Source organism: Benincasa hispida, chromosome 11, assembly GCF_009727055.1.
Source record: "Benincasa hispida cultivar B227 chromosome 11, ASM972705v1, whole genome shotgun sequence".
NCBI lineage: Eukaryota > Viridiplantae > Streptophyta > Magnoliopsida > Cucurbitales > Cucurbitaceae > Benincasa > Benincasa hispida.
Genome location: NC_052359.1, coordinates 77,299,870 through 77,319,223, shown reverse-complemented (window position 1 = coordinate 77,319,223; position 19,354 = coordinate 77,299,870). Strand labels below are relative to the sequence as shown.

The 19,354-nt window shown below is 32.4% G+C and overlaps 1 protein-coding gene and 1 long non-coding RNA gene across 2 annotated transcripts; both read left to right on the top strand.

The window, feature by feature from the left end:
- Positions 1-13,899: 13,899 nt before the first annotated feature.
- Positions 13,900-14,662, top strand: LOC120089942. The gene is made up of 3 exons (XR_005485354.1): positions 13,900-14,050; positions 14,188-14,353; positions 14,427-14,662. It is a non-coding gene; the product is annotated as an uncharacterized LOC120089942 (long non-coding RNA).
- Positions 14,663-16,693: 2,031 nt separating this feature from the next.
- Positions 16,694-18,511, top strand: LOC120091759 (15-cis-phytoene desaturase, chloroplastic/chromoplastic). The gene has a single exon (XM_039049880.1). The coding sequence runs from the start codon at positions 16,947-16,949 to the stop codon at positions 18,426-18,428; it is 1,482 nt and encodes a 493-aa protein (XP_038905808.1). The 5' UTR covers positions 16,694-16,946; the 3' UTR covers positions 18,429-18,511.
- The last annotated feature ends 843 nt before the right edge of the window (positions 18,512-19,354 follow it).

Genomic DNA, 19,354 nt, shown 5'->3' with positions numbered 1-19,354 from the left:
TCTTGTATGCCTGCTCTGCATAGGACTCCCCTGCACTAGAACACCGTACTGATCCTAGGGACCAGCACGGGGAACCTCCTCTGCTGCTATAGGAATTTGATCCTCATCTCCATCATCCTTGTCATCCTCCTCATCATCATCATCAGACTGGTCCACTACTCTTCCTCGGAAGGCTGAGATCGATGACCTACAGATGGGAGCACGATGCCCCATCTTCTCCTCGTCGTCGAGAATCTCCACTTTGAACCTTCGGCAAAACTCAGTAATCAGGCTCGGGTGACCTAGACTACTAGTGGTGGAACACCGCCCACAATGATGGATCGAAGCTCTAATGACTCGATTGATGTTAATGGATATCCCCTGGACAAGGTAATAAAAGAGTTTGGCTCGATTTTTTATGACATTTGTGAGACGCAACACTGGCATCAATCTGGAGCATACAAATTCGTGTCAGATCTAACCAGAGACAGACATATCCGTGCTCCTAAATCTCACAGTGACCCCTCTGAACCTAGCCCACTAAACTTCTAGCCCACATAAGGTCTGAATAACCTCATCTTTCGAGAACTGTCCAGAGCAAAACCTGCCATACTCATGGTTGAAGTCACGTAAATTGTAGACTTCTTTGATGTGGGACGATGAAAAGAGGACCCTAACACCTCTGACCAATGAGATATCCCTACTCTCGTCCATGTAGTGTAGAACTCCCTGACTACTGGTATAGCCGCCTCACTAGGACGGCCAACTAAAGACTCCCACCCTCGCTCACAGATCTGCTCGGTAATGTGGGGGTAGTAGTTAGCCTCTAGGTTCAGAGCTCTCTCGGGGACTAACCTCCTAGAAGAAACAACAAAGTTTTATTTATCTAAAGCTTCCTTAGAACTAAACCTAGGATGGTCAAACTCTGGCTTGGTGTTCTACCCACTAGTACTTGCTTCATTTCTTCCTACCCACTTAGGACCCATTCTAAATTTTTCAGGACAAAAGGTTGAGCTCACAAAATTTGGATTCCTAGGTAAATTCCCAACACTCTTCTTCTAATCCCAACACACCAAACCTACCCTCAACTTTCAACAACTCCTCCAAGTTTCAACCTGCACGTAGAAAAACCCAACAATTCTCATGATATTCAATATTACCCACATCCAAATCTCCAAACCCATACAAGATTCAAGCAACAATTAAGCAAAAATAGATTTCTTACAACCATTCACTATAAATATGGAATAATAAACAAGAATGGCTAAAGATTTTTACATTTGAAGTGACAAAATCTAAAAAAAAATGCTCAAGAACCTTGCTAGACCTCAAATGGACAAAAAAATCACAAAATACTCACTAGATCTAGGGGAAAATGTAGAGAGATGGACAAAATAGGGTGACAAATCGTGCGAATGATGAGAAACAGTGAAGAAAACTGAAGAATTCGAGAAAAGATGGCTCGGGTTTGAGAAAAATCGGTGAAAAGATGAAGAAAAATGGGACAGACGCAGCGTTTCAACACTGTTCTATCTTGCAGCGTTGCAACGCTGCGATTGCAGTGTCACGACGCTTTGCCCTAATTCCGGTTTTTTTCTTTTTTCTGTTTTGAAAATTAACCTAAAATAAAACAAAAATAAAATAAAAATCTAACCTAATAAAGTAAAACAAAAAAGCAAAATATTTTTGAAATCTGGCTGCCTTTAGGAAACGTAAATTTTTAACGTTAGTTGCTCAACGTGACCCGTCTCCTATCAAGGTACAAAGAAATTCTCGTATTTCTCCGGTCGTTTTTTTGACAAGTCGACATGGCCTGGTAGGACCACAAGGGTTCCCATCTTCTAAAAAGAATCAGATAGGTCGAATTTTTTATTTTTAATTTTAGAAAATGGCAATAAAATAAAAATACTCTAAAATTGACTCAACTAAAAAGAAAGACTTTGACTTAATTGACTCGTGAGATGAAAGCGAGTAAAACTAAAAAAAAAGAGGAATATCGGTACAAAGAACAGGGCGAGACTTGGGTGTCTCTAACTCTTTTAACTAAAATTCTTCCAAATTAAGCCCATACTCATACTTAACCTCACTGAATCGTTCTTGTTATCACAGAAGATAAACGTCATCGTCTGAATCGGTCCACGCATATTCCATCACAAGGTCGAGCTCAGTGCCACAGACATGGGATGGCTCTAAATGAATTCTTGCGCCCCTAGAAAAATCATTAGTACGTTCACCCTTTAAATACCAATGCCTTACCTTGCTCAGAAATTTGAGGGACCATTGGTTTTACGGGATCTTCGATGCTCATATATCTGCTACTCACCTCGACATCCTCGAAGGGTGATTCACTAGACTCCTCCAGTTTTCTAACTAATTCAGCAATTTGAGCGATTTGATCACTCAAATTTTGAATTTCAGCTTTGACCTCACGTTCGAAATAAAGGTTGTTCTGCTGGAAATTGATGGGTTCTTGATAATAGTAGGGGCGTTCTTGCACAAACTTACTAGAGTGATTAGAAAATTCCCTAACTATATCCTCTAAAGAAATACCTGTATGGGTAGACTGATACGAAATTAGCAACGGTGTCTCGCCAGCCAACTCCCAAGGAGAATAATATTCGCACTCAGGGTTGTTCAAATTCTAAACCAGCATATTTGCCAAAGCTCGCACAATAGAGGTTAGTTCAGAAATTTGATCTCTAAGGCCACGGATCTCCCTTACCTCTGGTGATTCTCCTTGCTTCGCATATTGAAAACCATACCTGTTCATATTTCCTGCTATATATATATATATATATATAGATATAGACATATTTGTTTTTAAAGTTTAACAGTCAACTCTAACTAAAAGATATTAATTGACTTGCTTCCCCAGTAGTGGCGCCTTTTTTTTGGTCGGTTAAGGGATCGATGTCGTTAATTCGACTCCTAACCGAAGCAAAAGAAAAATTTGTAAATCACCGAACTTCTCCTATCACTACTAAAAAGTAGCGGCAGTTGTAAGTACAGGGTCAAACCACAGAGAAGCGAAAAATTAATTTCTTTTTGTATTAGATTTGATTGCAGGAAAAACAGTAAAAATGGGGTTTTGGTTTCGATTTAAGAAAATGCAAGAAAAGTAAATTCCAAGGGATATATTGAATGGTAAATGACTCGTTTAGTTCTCAGTTCAAGTGGCCATTTGATGTAAATTAAATCATTTTTTTTATGCCAAATAACAAGTATTTGAATTATGCATGCATAACTACTTAATTGATCAGAATTAATCGATCTCTACAAGGCCGACTATCAATTAATCCAAACCAAATCGAGCATCCTAATCTGTAGTAAATGCTGGAAAGACTGTGCCTTAACTAGCCTACATGCTCTTAGATGCAATTGGATACTTAGTGGCCATAAAAAACTAGAAACACATGCATGAAGATCAAGGATTCAACTATGTTGATTAAGTATTAGAAAAGCCATGTTCAAATAATCAAAGTATTCTTTAAATATAGATTAAACGTGCAATGAAAAGACTCAAGGTCAGCCTATACACCTAAGCATGCTCATCTAATTTGTGCTACAGGGGTAAATTCAAAGCATGGATAGATTACAAGGATAGTGCGAGCTTAAATTTAACTAGCAAAGTCATGCAATCGTGATAGGGTCGTCAGTCCAACACACAAAAGAAAATTTAAATCATGCAAGATTAAAGAAAAACATAATTCTAGATTGAAGCACAAAATTGAACATATAACTCATTAAATTACAAAGAACTCTCAATCCAAAAATAATAGAAAATTACCTCATTGATTCATAGACAAACAAATGTAATACAATCCAATACAGATCCATAATCCAGAAAAGTAAATCTAACTTATGATACTGAAAACATAAGGGAAAAGGAGAAATCAAGGCCTCTCCTCGGTCTCCATGAAGAGTGTTGCAATTTTTATGGCCTTTCTCAATACAATTTAGCATATATTTGAGCTAGCAAAAGGAGATATTTATAGAAAATCTGAGGGCAACACTGCAACGCTAGGGTTGAGTGTTGCAACGCTCACTCGCATGCGCGGCTCTCCTTCGTTCGTCAAATTTCATAGCATTGCAACGCTCTAAAAAAGCATTTCAACGCGTGCTACTGCCTTATAGAGTTGGGCTTGAGTGTTGTGCGGCATTGTGACACTGACGTTGGGGGCATTTTGGTCATTTCATGTCCCTTGAAGCTTAGATACTCAAATCTACTCTAAATGGCTTCAAGTTAGCCCCGATCAGCTTCAAATCTCTGATTCTACCTCTTGGTTGCTCGTTACCTACAAAATAGAGAAATAAAAACATAAAATCCACTAACGAGTTCGAATTAAGCTTGGAATAATTGCTCTTTTTTAGAGCTAATAGGGACGTGATCGTCACACAAATAGCTTCAGAGCACAACGTTGTTGATCCATTTACAAATGCCCTCATGGCTAAGGTGTTTAAGGGTCACCTACAAAGTAAGGGTCTCTAAAACAGGTCACATTTAGTTTAGGATAAGTGGAAGATGTTGTATTAGGGGCTTATTATGCCCTATTCTATTATTTTATGTGTACTTTTATATCAATATGACTTTTATGATGTATACCCCACTAGCTTTAGGACAAGCTTGGATATTATTGGGCTTGATGATCTAAATCTCGTAGGTCATGTAGTTTGTAATTGTAATATACAAACATTTTATTTATTTAATAAAATATGAGATTTTTTTTTCCAGTATTTAGTAGCATTAACCCACAAATCAATAAACTAACATTCAAGGTTATCAATTGTAACTTAAATATGTATGTAGAGACATACATGTGGATCATATTTAAGTTATAACCCAAATGGCCTGTAGTAGATGAATAAGGTTGGGTACCTTATCTTGGTGACACTACGAATATGGTTTTCTTTCTAGATGTTACAATTATTGTAAAGTGCTACAAATGTTCTGATCTTGATCATTCATATAAAGACATGTCAGCGGAGGTATTCTACACAAAGAAGTTTGTATAAGTCCGAACCATGAAATGACTAGTCTCATTATATAACATCGTTTATAATAGAGACTTACATTTCACCAGGATGATTATAGGTGACATGACCTGAATCCTGAGTGAGTTGTAAACTCCTGCTTATGAAGGCGACCCTTTGATTTTTATGGGTGAGAGTGGCTAGATCGTTGACTCAATAAGCCCACCATTTTGGGGATTCGTCTGATTAAAGAGCTGGGAACATAGCTACACAAGACGGAATTCACTCCTTCCCTAACGCCTGGGTAAGTAGATAAATTGCTCCCTTAAAGGCTGATTTTGGGCTTGAACAATCTGATGTCACACTATCTCTTAGCCCGAGAGGGGTTTGGTCATAATTGGACTATGACATATTGTACATTAGAGGGATCGGTGGTACTTAAGAAGTTAGATATAACTGCATTAGCAAAACGGTAATTTTTGTCCAGCTGTACTTATGAGCAATTTGTGAAGGCTCATTGCACTATTGACTGGTTATATCCAATGGGCACATAAATATATTTGTAGTACGAAAAGTACAATTATCGGTCTTAGTGGAGTAATAGACAGTTAATTGATGTTGAGTAATTTAACTAAAGGGGTTTGATTAATTATTCAAGTACCATTGGAGCTTCAATATACAGGTCCATAAGATCCTCTTTTAGCTCAATTGAGATTATTGAGAATTAATTTTGGATTAGTTTGAATTATTTAAATTAATTAAGGGATTAATTATATATGATATAATTAATTTAAATCAATTATATGTGATATAATTAATATAATGTATTTGATACATTATAATATAAAGTTTATTATGAGAGGAATTACATATTTGGATATGATTCAAATATTAATAATATGAATTGGATTCATATAATTGCATTAAATATAATTTTGATTTATATTAAATGTTATACATTATTGAGAGAAATACAAACTATAAGTTATATTGTATTTGATGTAATATAAACTATAGATTACGTGCTATATTTTGATATAACATATAGTTATTATATATTTTTTAAAAATTTAAATTGTTTTTAATTTAAATTCAAATTAAAGGGAGTGAATTATTAATATAACTTTCCTCTCTTTTTTCTCTCTGGTTTTTTTACGTGTGGGAGGTTAGTAGAGAAGTGGATCTTCTTCTCCCTTTTGCTGGCCTTTTTATAATTTTTCAGAAGATCTCTCAATAAGAACACACTTCATCTCTTCTAAAACTCTCCCTCTCCCAAAATTTAGCAAAACCCACACCTCTTGTGAATTCTCAACCCCTATGGAGAATATAAAGGATTACCTCTTGGTGGTGGCCATCTTGGGTTGTTGATTTTGTTCGAGGAGATTTGAAGAGTTCGTGACCAGATCGTGAAGGAATTCGTAAAGTTTTTGGCTTCAAGGGTTAGTATGATCCAATCACCTTTTTCTTTCTCTTAAAGCATGCTGTGAATTTTAGAATGAATTTATAATTATATTTTGATTTTTTAAATTTCATTGTTCTGTGAAAAATTAAAAATTGGGCAGATCCCCGCTTCCATTATGGAACTTCACAGTTCCTTAAAAGATAAGAGCTAAAAAAATGTTGAAAATAAATGCTTTTGATGTAGAATGATTGGGCAGTTGTCACGTACCTATCGTATGTCAAAATATGTAGTTGATCTCTATCAAGCCTCTCTGAAAGAAAAAGGAAAATATGCTGGAAGCAAAAGTCATTTTGATATTAGGTTCTGCAAACTTGATTGAAGGACTTGGAAAAGAAAATATTATTTTTCCTAAAAGAACAAAATTTACAATTGACAATGCATTGTTCTCTAGTCAATTAAAGAGAAATCTACTTAGTTTTAAAGATATACGTTGCAATGGTTATCATATTGAGACTGATAGGAAAGAATAATATGGAGTATCTGTATATCATATCTACTGTCTCATATGAAAGAAAGTATATTGGAAGAGTTGCTTGCTTTATCTTCTAGATTATATTATACTCATATATGAGTAATTGAAACATATGCAACAATGATCCTAAAAGTTCATAAATCAAGACATATTTACAATTTAGCATGATAGATTAGGTCATCTAAGGTCTATAATGATGAGAAGAATTATTAAGAATTCAAATGGACATCTATTAAAGAGCCAAAAGATTCTTCAACCTAATGAATTATCATGTGATATTTGCTCTCAAGTAAAATTGATAATCAGACCATCAGTAGCTAAGATGGGAATTGAATCCCTTACATTTTTAAAAAACGAATTCATGGTGATATATGTGGACCTATTAACCTATCAAGTGGACCATTTAGATATTTTATGATATTAATAGGTGCATCCCACAGATGGTTACACGTGTGTTTATTATCAAGTTGAAATGTTGCATTTGCAAAATTACTCACTCAAATAATTAAGTTAAAAGCACAATTTCCTGATTATACAATTAAGACCATTCATCTTGATAATGCTGGTGATTTACATCTCAAGCTTTTGATAATTATTGTACGTCAATTAGGATAAGTGTTGAACATTCTGTAGCTCATATTCATACACAAAATGTTTTAGGACAATCATTCATAAAACATTTTGTAGTTAATTGCTAGACCATTGCTTATAAGAGCTAAGCTTCCTACATCTATATGGGGACATGCTATTTTGCATGTGGTGTCACTTGTACACATTAGGCCAGTAACTTATCATAAGTACTTGCCAGTATAATTAGCTTATGGTCATGAGCCAGATATTTCCCATTTGAGAATTTTTGGATGTGTAGTATATGTTCCAATTGCTTTACCACAACGTGCTAAGATGGTCCTCAAAGAAGGCTAGGAATATATGTTGGATATGATCCTATAAATTATTAAATATCTTGAACCTCTGACGGGTGATGTATTTACTGAACAATTTACTGATTGTCATTTTAATGAGACAAATTTTCCAATATTAGGGGGAAGAATTAAAAATTTGAAAAAAGAAATTACATGGAATACATCGTTATTGTTTCATTTAGATCCTTGTACAAATCAATGAAAACTTGAAATTCATAAAATAATTCATTTGTGAATATAGTAAATCAGTTACCAGATGTATTTATAAATGCTAAGAAAGTGACTAAGTCACATATACCAGTTGTAAATGCTCCATTAGATGCAGTAAGTTGTCACTAATGGGTCTGGGATATGCCAAAAGCGTGATAAACCATTTGGTTCCATAGATAAAAATCCTCGAAAAAGAAATAGTCAATAAATGTCTCAGTTAAGAATATGAATGTTCTAGAAGAAATCCTAGATATGAGCATAAGGATACTGATGCAAATGAGGGTAATAATGAAATCTCAATAAATTATGGAATCATATAAGTTGACAACATTTTTGCATATAATATTACTCACAATATTATTTATGAAAGTGAGTATGAAAAATATCAACATAGAAATGATTGACTTATATGGAAAGAATCAATCCAATATATATAAGGGAAATTATTTCAAATGGTAAAATTGTTTGAAAATATTTACTAGATATAGCAAAATTTTAGAACTACCAATGATAAACGTTGATAGACACTGATAGACTTCCATCAGTGTCTATCAATGTCTATCGGCATCTATCATTGATAGTTCTAAAGTTTTGCTATCTTTTGTAAATATTTTGGTTCATTTTTATATATTTAAAAACAACTCTATATATAAACCCATTTTTCAAATTGTGAGGACTTGTAGTCCAAACATCAGAGAATGTTAAATATGTGTGATACAAGTGAAGTATCTATAAAATAAATAGAGTGAAGTCACAAGATATAAAGCGAGACAAATCCCACAATAATTCTTACAATAGATTGGTATTAATTATGAGAAAACATATTTTCTAATGATTGAAATACAATACCATGAGATATTCAATGTATCTGATTGTGTATGAAAAGTTTAATATACATCTTATGGATGCAATTATACCACATCTATATGAATCTCTTAATAATGATATTTATTTATGAAAATTTCTGAAGGAATTAAAGGTATAATTTAAATATTAGTGAATTATATATATCATGGAGATTCTTATTAAATATTCCTAATGAATATGATATAATCGTCGTATTCAATATTTGTTGGTATAAGGATACAAAAATAACCCTATTTGTCCATATCTTTTTATAAAGAAATCACAACCTGAGATTTACCATATGTTGATGATTTGAGTAGAAACTCCTGAAGAGATTTAAAAAAACAATTGAATTTCTTAAGAAAGAAATTGAGATGATAAATTTTACCTTAGCTTGTAAATAAAGTATAGAGCAAATGAAATTGCATCGATTTATACATTAAAGATCTTTTGTTGATTATTTAAATACTGAAAATTATAGATGTCCAGAATTATAGATGTCTGACATGTTAAGATAACCATATTTATTTTGTAGGAATATTTTTCAAGGTATTTGGAAATACTTGGATAACTGTGTTTGTTTTATAGGATTTCTATTTGAGAATGTCTTAAATTTACATAATGTTTCAAGAATGCCCTTGCAGCTATTAATTAATTTATAATTAATTTTATATAATTTGAACTTATATAACAAATTTATTTTTATTGATTTGAATTTCTTTTAAATTAATATAGTTTTATTATGTTATTTGTTATTTTTCTCAAAAAAATAATATATATTAATTTAATATTTGTTATAAAATAAACATTAATTTGAATTTAAATTTGAATATCTTTCTAAAAAATAAAAACAACTACAATATAACTAATGAGAGTGAAATACGTAGTAGATAGTATCTATTTTGATTATAAAATGGAAATAAAGAAGAGTGATATATATATGGAAAAAAAAGTTAAGAAAGTAAAAAGCGGATGCTCTTAACATAGGAATCCATAAAACCCATGTTCAGGAGGGCATCCAAAATTTTCGAGATGCCCTCCCTAAGGACATCCTACGAGCCCGAAAATCTTTAGATATCTGGACATCTTACATTACCGCAAACACGATAATAATCTTGATTTTCTATGAAACAAATGACCCCTGAATATTGTGGGTAAAAAAAATTATGGTAATTGATTTAACTTTATTCTACATGATAATTACAAACATATAGACAATAGTTGTTGATTATATTATTATTTTTTAAAAAAAGGTAGTCGATTAATTTTATCTTTATTTCTGCATGTATACAATTAATATATTGTACTTAAATTTACTAAAGATTCAAAAAGAATTTATATTTATATATGTGTGTGAGAAAATTTTGAATAGAATGCTTTCAAGTGCACTACAAATTAAAATTATACGTATTTAAATGGATTGTAAAATAAAAGAATTATAAATAAAAATAATATATACATATAAAAAAAAGAAAAATACAAATGAATCGCTGGAGTCTAATGAAAGTAACCTTTTTTATTTTTCCAATGTGAAATTGTAGAACATTATTAAAATTTGTTCCCTTAAATTATAGCATTTAGATTTATCTAGATCCTTATTGAATAATTTACGCTTAAAAATATTTTTAAACTCCTAAAAATGCAATCAAAAAATACATTTAGAGAGTGTTTGAGGTGTTGATTTGATTGTTATAGTCGCTGATTATTATACTTTGTGAGTTATAATAATCTGTTTTTAAGTTACCGATTATTTTCTTTTAGATAGAAAATAGTAAACACGAAAAGAAAGAAGAAAAGAAAGAATGAATAGAAAATAGAAGCCACTATAAATTTGAAATTGGAGGCAAAAATATGAAATGGACTCCAATATATTGAATTTAAATGGGCGTCCATTGGTTGAACGGTGTTGAAAAGAAACACCGTGATGCGAAAGGCCAGCGTTTGGTTGGCAGTGGTGGAGCATCTAAAGGTTGGAAGTTAAAGCATCCATTCAAGTATATAACTCCACGTTTTCATGTTATGAGGTTGACAAATAAATCATACAAATCCATTCAAATCATCTACATACAAATAAATCAATATCTCAAACAAGTTTGGTTCACGAGAATTGACTTACACTTCTTCTTTTAAGATTAAGGTCGATCTTGAACTAGACATTGTACTTTCATTAGTTAGCCCGACCTCAGGTTACCGGACACGTAGGGCACTGGCCTTGGTTTGCCCACCAACAACTTTCCACTTGGGAAATACATAACCACCTTTTCTGGAGCAGGAACCTGAACGAGCGCAACAACTGGCGCCTTTCAATATTTTTTTATGGCATGAATCCTATCAAGCGTTAGAGAAATTCCGGTCTGTCAGTGGAGGCCTTGGTGAAATAATAGAATAATAATAGTACTTTGATTGCTTAGCGGAGGCCCACCGTATTCTCAGTTATAGTCAGAGGTCTCCTTCCTCACCTAACTACCTTTCCTTTTCTATTTCACCTCCAGTCCACAGAGATTCATTTCACCGATGCGAAGAAGTCCTCTCGAGACCGTTCTGTCATTCACGTCCTCTGATCGGTACGAAAGACGTTCGGAAGTGAATTCGACCTTTGATTGAATCTATATCAGTGCTAGCAACCGTAGAACCAATCCATTCTCGTAACCATTGTAATTAAAAAAAGAAGTAAAAACTTAATTAGTTTGTAATTAGAGTATATATATCTTTATTTAAGGAATCAAAAGTTTGAATTTTCATATTTCTATTTATTATTGGAGTAGAAAAGAGAGAAAAAAATCAATAGTTGACCAAATTTAATTCATTACAATAAATTAGCGGATGAATTTAGGATATTGATAGTGATAATATATAAGAAAGTTATTTAATCCAAAGTGAGCTAATCAACTAGTATATGGATTATTAATGACCCAAAAATGTATTGTTCAATTTCCTATCTTGATTATACTAAAAAAACACTTTGTATAAAAAAAATGGTTGCACTGACAGTCATTATTTTTTCCATAGTATTTAACTAAAATTTACCATGATTAATTAATTATATACTTTATTTTATTTTATTTTATTACACTTTTAATACAATAACTATAAATGGAAAATTGAATCACCGACCTTGAGATCAAGTATAGACCAAGAATACATATTATGGTCAAAAAGTTTAAAAAGGAAGTTTGAACGGATAGTTTAGTTTGCATTTCTAAAATATTTGTAAAAATGTGTAAATTTGCAAATGCAACATTTTTTCTTTCAAAATTTCAAATATAATATCTGTTAAAATCAATTAATCAATATTTTTAATTAATAATGATAATTTTATATTTTTATTTATGGGATAGTAGCTATCCGTTTACATTAATTTTAACATTCAATAGTAACAAACTTACCTCGATAATAATTGACATAACTTTTCTTTTAGAGATTGAATATTTGATCACGATCGTCACAATTGCTGTACTAAAAAAATAACCAATGATAACCATCACTATTTAACTACCGGATGAAGTCAGTTATGAATCATCTCCAAAAATACCTTTCACTTCTATTAAAAATAAATATTCATTGATATTTATATCATTTATTTGGTAGAATTGTTAATAATATTAATATATATTGATAATTCATTCAGTATATTGAAGAATATATGGAAAAAAAATAAATAAGAAAAGACTAACACTAAGTCAAGCAAGCATCTAAATTAGCCTAAAATTAGGGGTAACTTGGTGATATAGTGGATATCAACTTGAGTTTGTAAAACAACCTAGCGAAATGACCCCGTGACAATGCCTTTGTCATGATATCAATAGGTTGTTGATAGTAGAGATAGATCGTAAGATGAGGGGAGTCGATAGTAGACAATGTCAATAACAAAAGTTTTGTTACTTATCTTTTTTATTTGAATATTTTTAGTATTGATAATTTATGAACTTCTAACCTAAGAAAAAGAACAAGCCCATTACAATTAAGCTATGTTAATAATTTCCTTTTTGTTATGTTTAGTTTTGTAATTTTTTGGTTTTTTGTGATGGTAGAGCTAATCCAAATCTTGGAATAAAACAGTACATATAAGATGATGAAATGTGTCACAACTTATTTCTATTGAAATAAGCATAAAGTTTTGATTATATTGTATAAAAGTGACACTTTGATCAAAATTTTCATTTAATTTTCATAACTAAACCAGTGATTGATAACAAGTAGCTGATCACATCATTTATATGAAATGGCAAAATTGGTGATATATATTAATCTAGCAATCAATTATCTCAAAATAAAAGAAAAAGCAAAATGATAGATATAAGATAAATAGATAATGATGAGATTTTGGTAAATCCTGCCAAAAAAGAAAAATAATAAAAGCCCACTTCATTTATTTATTTATTACTATTTAAAACAAAAACCTTGTTGAAATCTCCTAATTTGAATCCCTAATCTCAATTTGGATAACGTTTTAGAGTATGTTAAGGAAATTACGAAATTAGCCTTTAAGAAAATGTAGAGAATTGAATTCTAAATTCCTGTATCGAGAAAAAAAAAACGTTTTTTAAACCATTCATTTTTATTTAAATTCTTTTGATAAAACCTAGTTATAATACTGAAAAACTATATTTTGAGTAGTTGTCAAACTATTCAAATTTTTTTAAAATAATTTATTTTCAAAATTAAATATTTAAAAAATCAATCAAAATACACCCTAAATCTTACTCAAAATTTATGGAATAATTAAAAAAACTTAAATGAATTAGAAACAACTAATTAAAAACAAATCGACAAACTAAATATAAATAAATCAAAACACAAAAACAAAAAGCAAGAAAAATCAATTTGAATTCATTATCAGTATAATCTCTCCCTTAAAAAACTAAGGGCTATTCATCTCCCACACACATTTATTATCTTAAAAATCCCTAGCATTCATATAAATATCTTGTGTACTAAAAATAATACTACAACTTTGAGCCTCACAAATACCTTAAACTTGATCGAATCTTTTTACCAATAATTTTTTTATCATGTACCAAGTTCAAGAGGCAACCTCTAATCATCATCGAAGAAGTTGTATGTATATTTCTATGTCCTCGTTTTTAATTTTGCACTCAAAGTCTAAGTTGTGAAACTTGGAATTGGCCAAAAACAAACAAATAATCTCAATACACCAAACAAGAAGTGACGGTCAATTAAATTGAGGTAACATGAGTTTCTATTTTACTTGTGAGGTTTCTTGATTTTTTCAATATGGGACCTTCAATATAATTAGAACACGAATTATTATTAAATCCGTTTGTTAACTATTTTGTTTTTTGTTTTTGTTTTTAAAAATTAAGTATATTATTAGGCCATGTTGATGTATTTGGTGGGCTCGAGAAGATTACACCAAGACCCAAACTGAAAAACTCAATCAGCTCAAACCAGCTAAAGGAAACCTTTCTCTGAAAAACCGTGCGCTAAAAGCAAAATCTGTGTGAAGGCTTAATACCTTATACATTGATGGTAGGGATTAAACCTAGGCAATTACACAATCAGATTGCCTTGAATGACTATCTTTCATTTTTCTTTCTTTCAGATCAGAGAGCTCGAGAGAGAAGAGAGAAAAGGAGGGGAAATATTGTCTGTTTATCTTGAGGAAGAAAACTGAGAAAGGGGTGATGATTTAGTAAGCAAGAAATGCAAAAGGAAGAAGAAGAAGAAGACCAATCTTTAACGTGGTTCCACAATAACAAGGCCTACATCCACTTAGGAGCTGATTTGTTATTCAGTCTTGGAGAGATTTTTGGGTACAGATAAGTTGGCAAGAAGAACTTTTATTTTCTCAGTACATTTATGAGCTTAGTTATGATGTATATTTATAGAGCTTTACTAAGTAGTTATAAAGACTTGTAAAGTTTAATTTTAGCATGTTCTCCTTAACACATGAACACTATTTTCATTTCCAAATCTCTTCCTAAAAAGTAACTTTAAAAAAATTGTTTGTTTTTGGAATTTGGCTACAAATTCAACCAATGTAGTAAAGAAAGATGTTAATCATCCAAAGAAACGTGAATAAAATAGACTTAATTTTTAAAAATAAAAAATCAAATGATTACCAAATGAGACCTAAATTTTAGTGGACAAAATTTTACCACCGAATCGAAAAATTTATTAGAGTTTGTTGATGTTCAAATCAATGAGTTTGAATCCATAAAGCACAAGCCTAACAATGAATCTAGTCACCAATCTTGTATCAAATCGGAAGAAATCTACTATACGCTAAATGTTGCTGCTCTTATTGCACAATTGAACTCACTCTCACAAGTGTCCTGTTCGTCAATTTGTTGTACATCAATTCGAACTCTATCACTTCATGACGTCAATCCACTTGTTCACTAGAATCTTCAAGAAATTTGTTTGCAGAAAAACACATAAAATTCCAAAAGTTTTGAAATTCAATTTTGGATGAAAAGAAAATTAATATATGATGACATTTGGAAAGATTTAGTTGAAATTGTAATATATAAATTAAAAGTTTAGATATCGTTTCGTAATTATTTGATTTTTCCGTTTCTAATTTCTGAAAGTTTTTAATTTTTATTTTGTTATTACTTTTTACTCATGTTATAAAAAATTAAGTTTCATTTTTTGAAAATTGAAAAAATATTAGTTTTAAAAAATTTATTTTTATTTTTGAAATATAGTTAAATATTCCATTCTTTTACTTAAAAATATAAACTATCGTAAGAAATTGGAAGGAGACAACTCTAATTTCAAAGTTCATTTTCATTTATTGATAAAAAAATTATTTAAAATAGAAAAAATAATGTGTTTGGTAATTTTTTCTAAAAAATGTTTTGATATATAAGTTTGTTTGGTTTGTTATATACTAAAAGTAGTTTTATTAATGTCAAATTACTATAAAGTACGATTATAAAATACTATGAACTAATAATTTTAATAATGGTTGTCGAAGTTGGTCAATGTTGAGTTTTGACAAAATATTAAAAGTGCAGTTGTCTTACATTGAAAAAGTTCAAAGAAGTTATGGATTCCAAACACTATAAAAGGAGTCTATGTATTTGGTTTCAAATTGTCCAAATTAGAAAAGGTTTAGGTGTGTTAACTCTAGTTAAATTCTCATATGTATTCTCTTATTTGAGAGTGAGATTAAAGAATGCGAGTAGTATCCCTATTCAACTAGCACCATTCTCCTTGAAGAGAAAAAAAACAGACCAACTGATTCATCCAGATTCATTGTGGCCATACTTTTTTTTTCAATAATTTTTTTTTTGCCATTTTTCAAAATGGATATTTAAATATGGTTATTCATTCCAATTTTCCAAAACAATAGTTTTAGGTCCAATAGGGTGTTTATTTGGCCCACTTGATACGCTCTCCACATGTAACTAAACATAATATTCTATTTAGACTAATTTAGGGTTTACTTTATTATTATTTTTTTTAATGATGGAAATCTAACCTTCAACTTATAGAAAAATAAAACATGCCAAATATTATTGAACTAAGTTCACTTTAGCAATTTATTTCAGTTACTTTATAGTTCTTTTAATTGACCCAACATATAAGACTATTTAAAGCCTCTATTTGTGTAAATGTAAGAGATTAGACGTTACAGTGAAATGAAACTTTGGAGAGGTTCGTCTCTTTGCTCCAAACTGAAAGCATGTTGCATTCTATAGCTTAGATTACACATCCATTTTAAAATTTTGATTACTCATCAGTCTTTGTGTTGTGTATTCTTATAAAAGTTTATCTAAAATACTTGTAGTTGAATTGAGTACATCACATCTCTTAAAATATGTTTATAGTAAATAGAAAGAATTTGTTGAAATCTTTAACATTCTTATTTGATTACTCACCACTAGACTCCACGATTAATATCCTTAAAATGAAGAATTAGAGTCAAATCGAGTAACTCAACTAACGTACAATATTTATTAGCGACTAGTAAATCTATGATTCAAATCCCGTCATTCTTATTTATTAAAACCATGATGTTGAGATCTGAGGTAGAAGAAAAAAAAAGGGAATCCAAAAGGCCACGTGGCAGTTTGTGCAAGACCAATCAAATGATGAAACGGATAAGCTTACCATGATCACCAACCATGGCAATCGCCATCACCAAGAACACTCCAACGAAATCGGAAACTCAGCAATGAGTGTCGCCGTCGCAACATCTCTGCTTTCTTACTCCGTCCATTCCCCCCGTCGCCTCCGATTATTCAAGCCTAAACCATCCTCCATTTCCCTTTCAATTTCCCCTCCTAAACCCACCCAAACCGGCGTCATCATCATCGGAGCCGGTCTGGCCGGCTTGGCCGCCGCCACCCACCTCCGCTCCAAAAACATCCCGTTCCTCCTCCTCGAAGCCTCCGACGGCGTCGGTGGCCGTGTCCGCACCGACCTTGTTGATGGCTTCCTTCTGGACCGCGGCTTCCAAATCTTCATCACCGCATACCCTGAAGCGCAATCCCTCCTCAATTACAAATCCCTCCGCCTCCAAAAATTCTACTCCGGCGCCCTTGTCTACTACGACCGCCAATTCCACACAGTCGCCGACCCTTTGCGCCATTTCATTGACTCTCTTGGTTCTCTATCCAATCCAATTGGCTCTGTTTCTGACAAATTGCTCATTGGGCTTACCAGAGCCAGAGTCCTTGCCAAGTCCGATGAGGAAATTTTCACAGCCGATGAAGCTTCCACCATGAATTTTCTGAGGGAAAGAGGATTTTCTGATTCTATAATTTCCCGATTCTTCCGGCCGTTTTTTGGTGGGATTTTCTTCGATACCCAATTGGAAACTTCCTCCCGATTGTTTAATTTCATTTTCAAATGTCTTGCTCTAGGCGATAATACTCTTCCAGCCGACGGAATCGGCGCAATTCCTCAACAATTGGCGGCGAATCTCCCGCCGGAGACCATTTTACTGAATTCCAGAGTGGTCTCTGTCGATTTCGACGAGAACTCCAAATCGAAATCGCCGATTGTGAAGTTACAGAGTGGGGAAATTATAAGATGCGAAATGGGGGTGATTGTGGCGGTGGAGGAACCGGAGGCGGAAAGATTACTGGCTGGAAAACGGAAAATGGGGAACCGGAAACCGCCTAGGAGCACGGTGTGTGTGTATTTTACGGCAGATCGAGACAGGATTCCGGTGAAGGAACCGGTTCTGTTTCTGAATGGGTCGGGGAAGGGGATCGTGAACAATATGTTTTTTGCGACGAACGTGGCGCCGTCGTATGGGCCGCCGGAGAAGGTGCTGGTGTCGGTGTCGTTGATCGGGAAATTTGAGGGTGTTGAAGATGAGGATCTGACGGCTGAGGTAATTCGAGAGATGTCAGATTGGTTTGGGGAATCGACGGTTGAGGGGTGGAAGCATTTGAGGACGTATAGGATTGGATTTGCACAGCCGAATCAATCTCCACCGTCAGATTTGATGAAAGATCCAACGGTGGAGAGTGGGTTGTATGTGTGCGGTGATTATTTGACATCTGCCACATTCGACGGTGCTTTGGTCTCCGGGAGGAAAGCGGTTGAAGCTTTGGTCAGGGACAGGGCTGTCATTTATGTTTGAGTTTTAAGAGATCAACCCTTTTTTTTTAATGTTTTATTTAAATTGTATAAAGCATCATTTTTTGGGAATTTTTTTTTTTTATACTTTGGGTTGTATATTTCTAAACTAATATTTATATAATTTAAATTATAAACTAACCAGTATATCAATTTACGAAACTTTAGATTATAATTGATACAATTATAACATTTTAATTTAAATTGATATAATTATAATCGTATCAATTTTAACTCATAATTTAGCATTTTAGATTTTTTTCCAAGACTTCTCGGAGCTTTCAATAACTTTAAAAGTTTCGCCTTCTAAGTCTTATTCAAATCTTTAGGAGAGTTATATTTTAGAATTTCAAAACTTTAAGAAAGTTATGTTCTTCAGATCTTTAGAGTTTGAATCCTCTGGTTTTCAGAGTCTCAAAATTTTAGAATTTTTAGCCTTTTGATATTCAAAGTTTTAGAAGCTCCAGGGCTTCAGAGAGCTACATTTTTTTGGATCTTCAAAGCTTGAAGATTTTCTTCTTCCAATCTCTAAAAAGTAAAGGGTAAGACTTCTGTTGATTTGGGCTTGTGCTTGATAATCTTTTGGGCTCAACAATTGAACTTGGACTAAGGCTTAGGCCAAAGTTGGGCCTGGGTCCAATATTTTATTTCACCCACTTTTGCACCATGGGCTTTAAATTGGGGTAGACTTTGTACTTGAACTACTTTAATTACTCGATTTGATCAAATTTATAATTTCAAGCCCAATTAGACTATTAGCCAAGTTTATCATGCTTCAAGCTTTTGAATTTAATAAGCCTATCATCGTGATTAAATGGTTAGGAAGGAGACACATAACATTTCTTTAATTTTTCATTTATTTGTCTACAATTTAAGGACACAATAATTCTTAATTGACCCTATATTTAATAAATTGACTTTTGTTTTAAT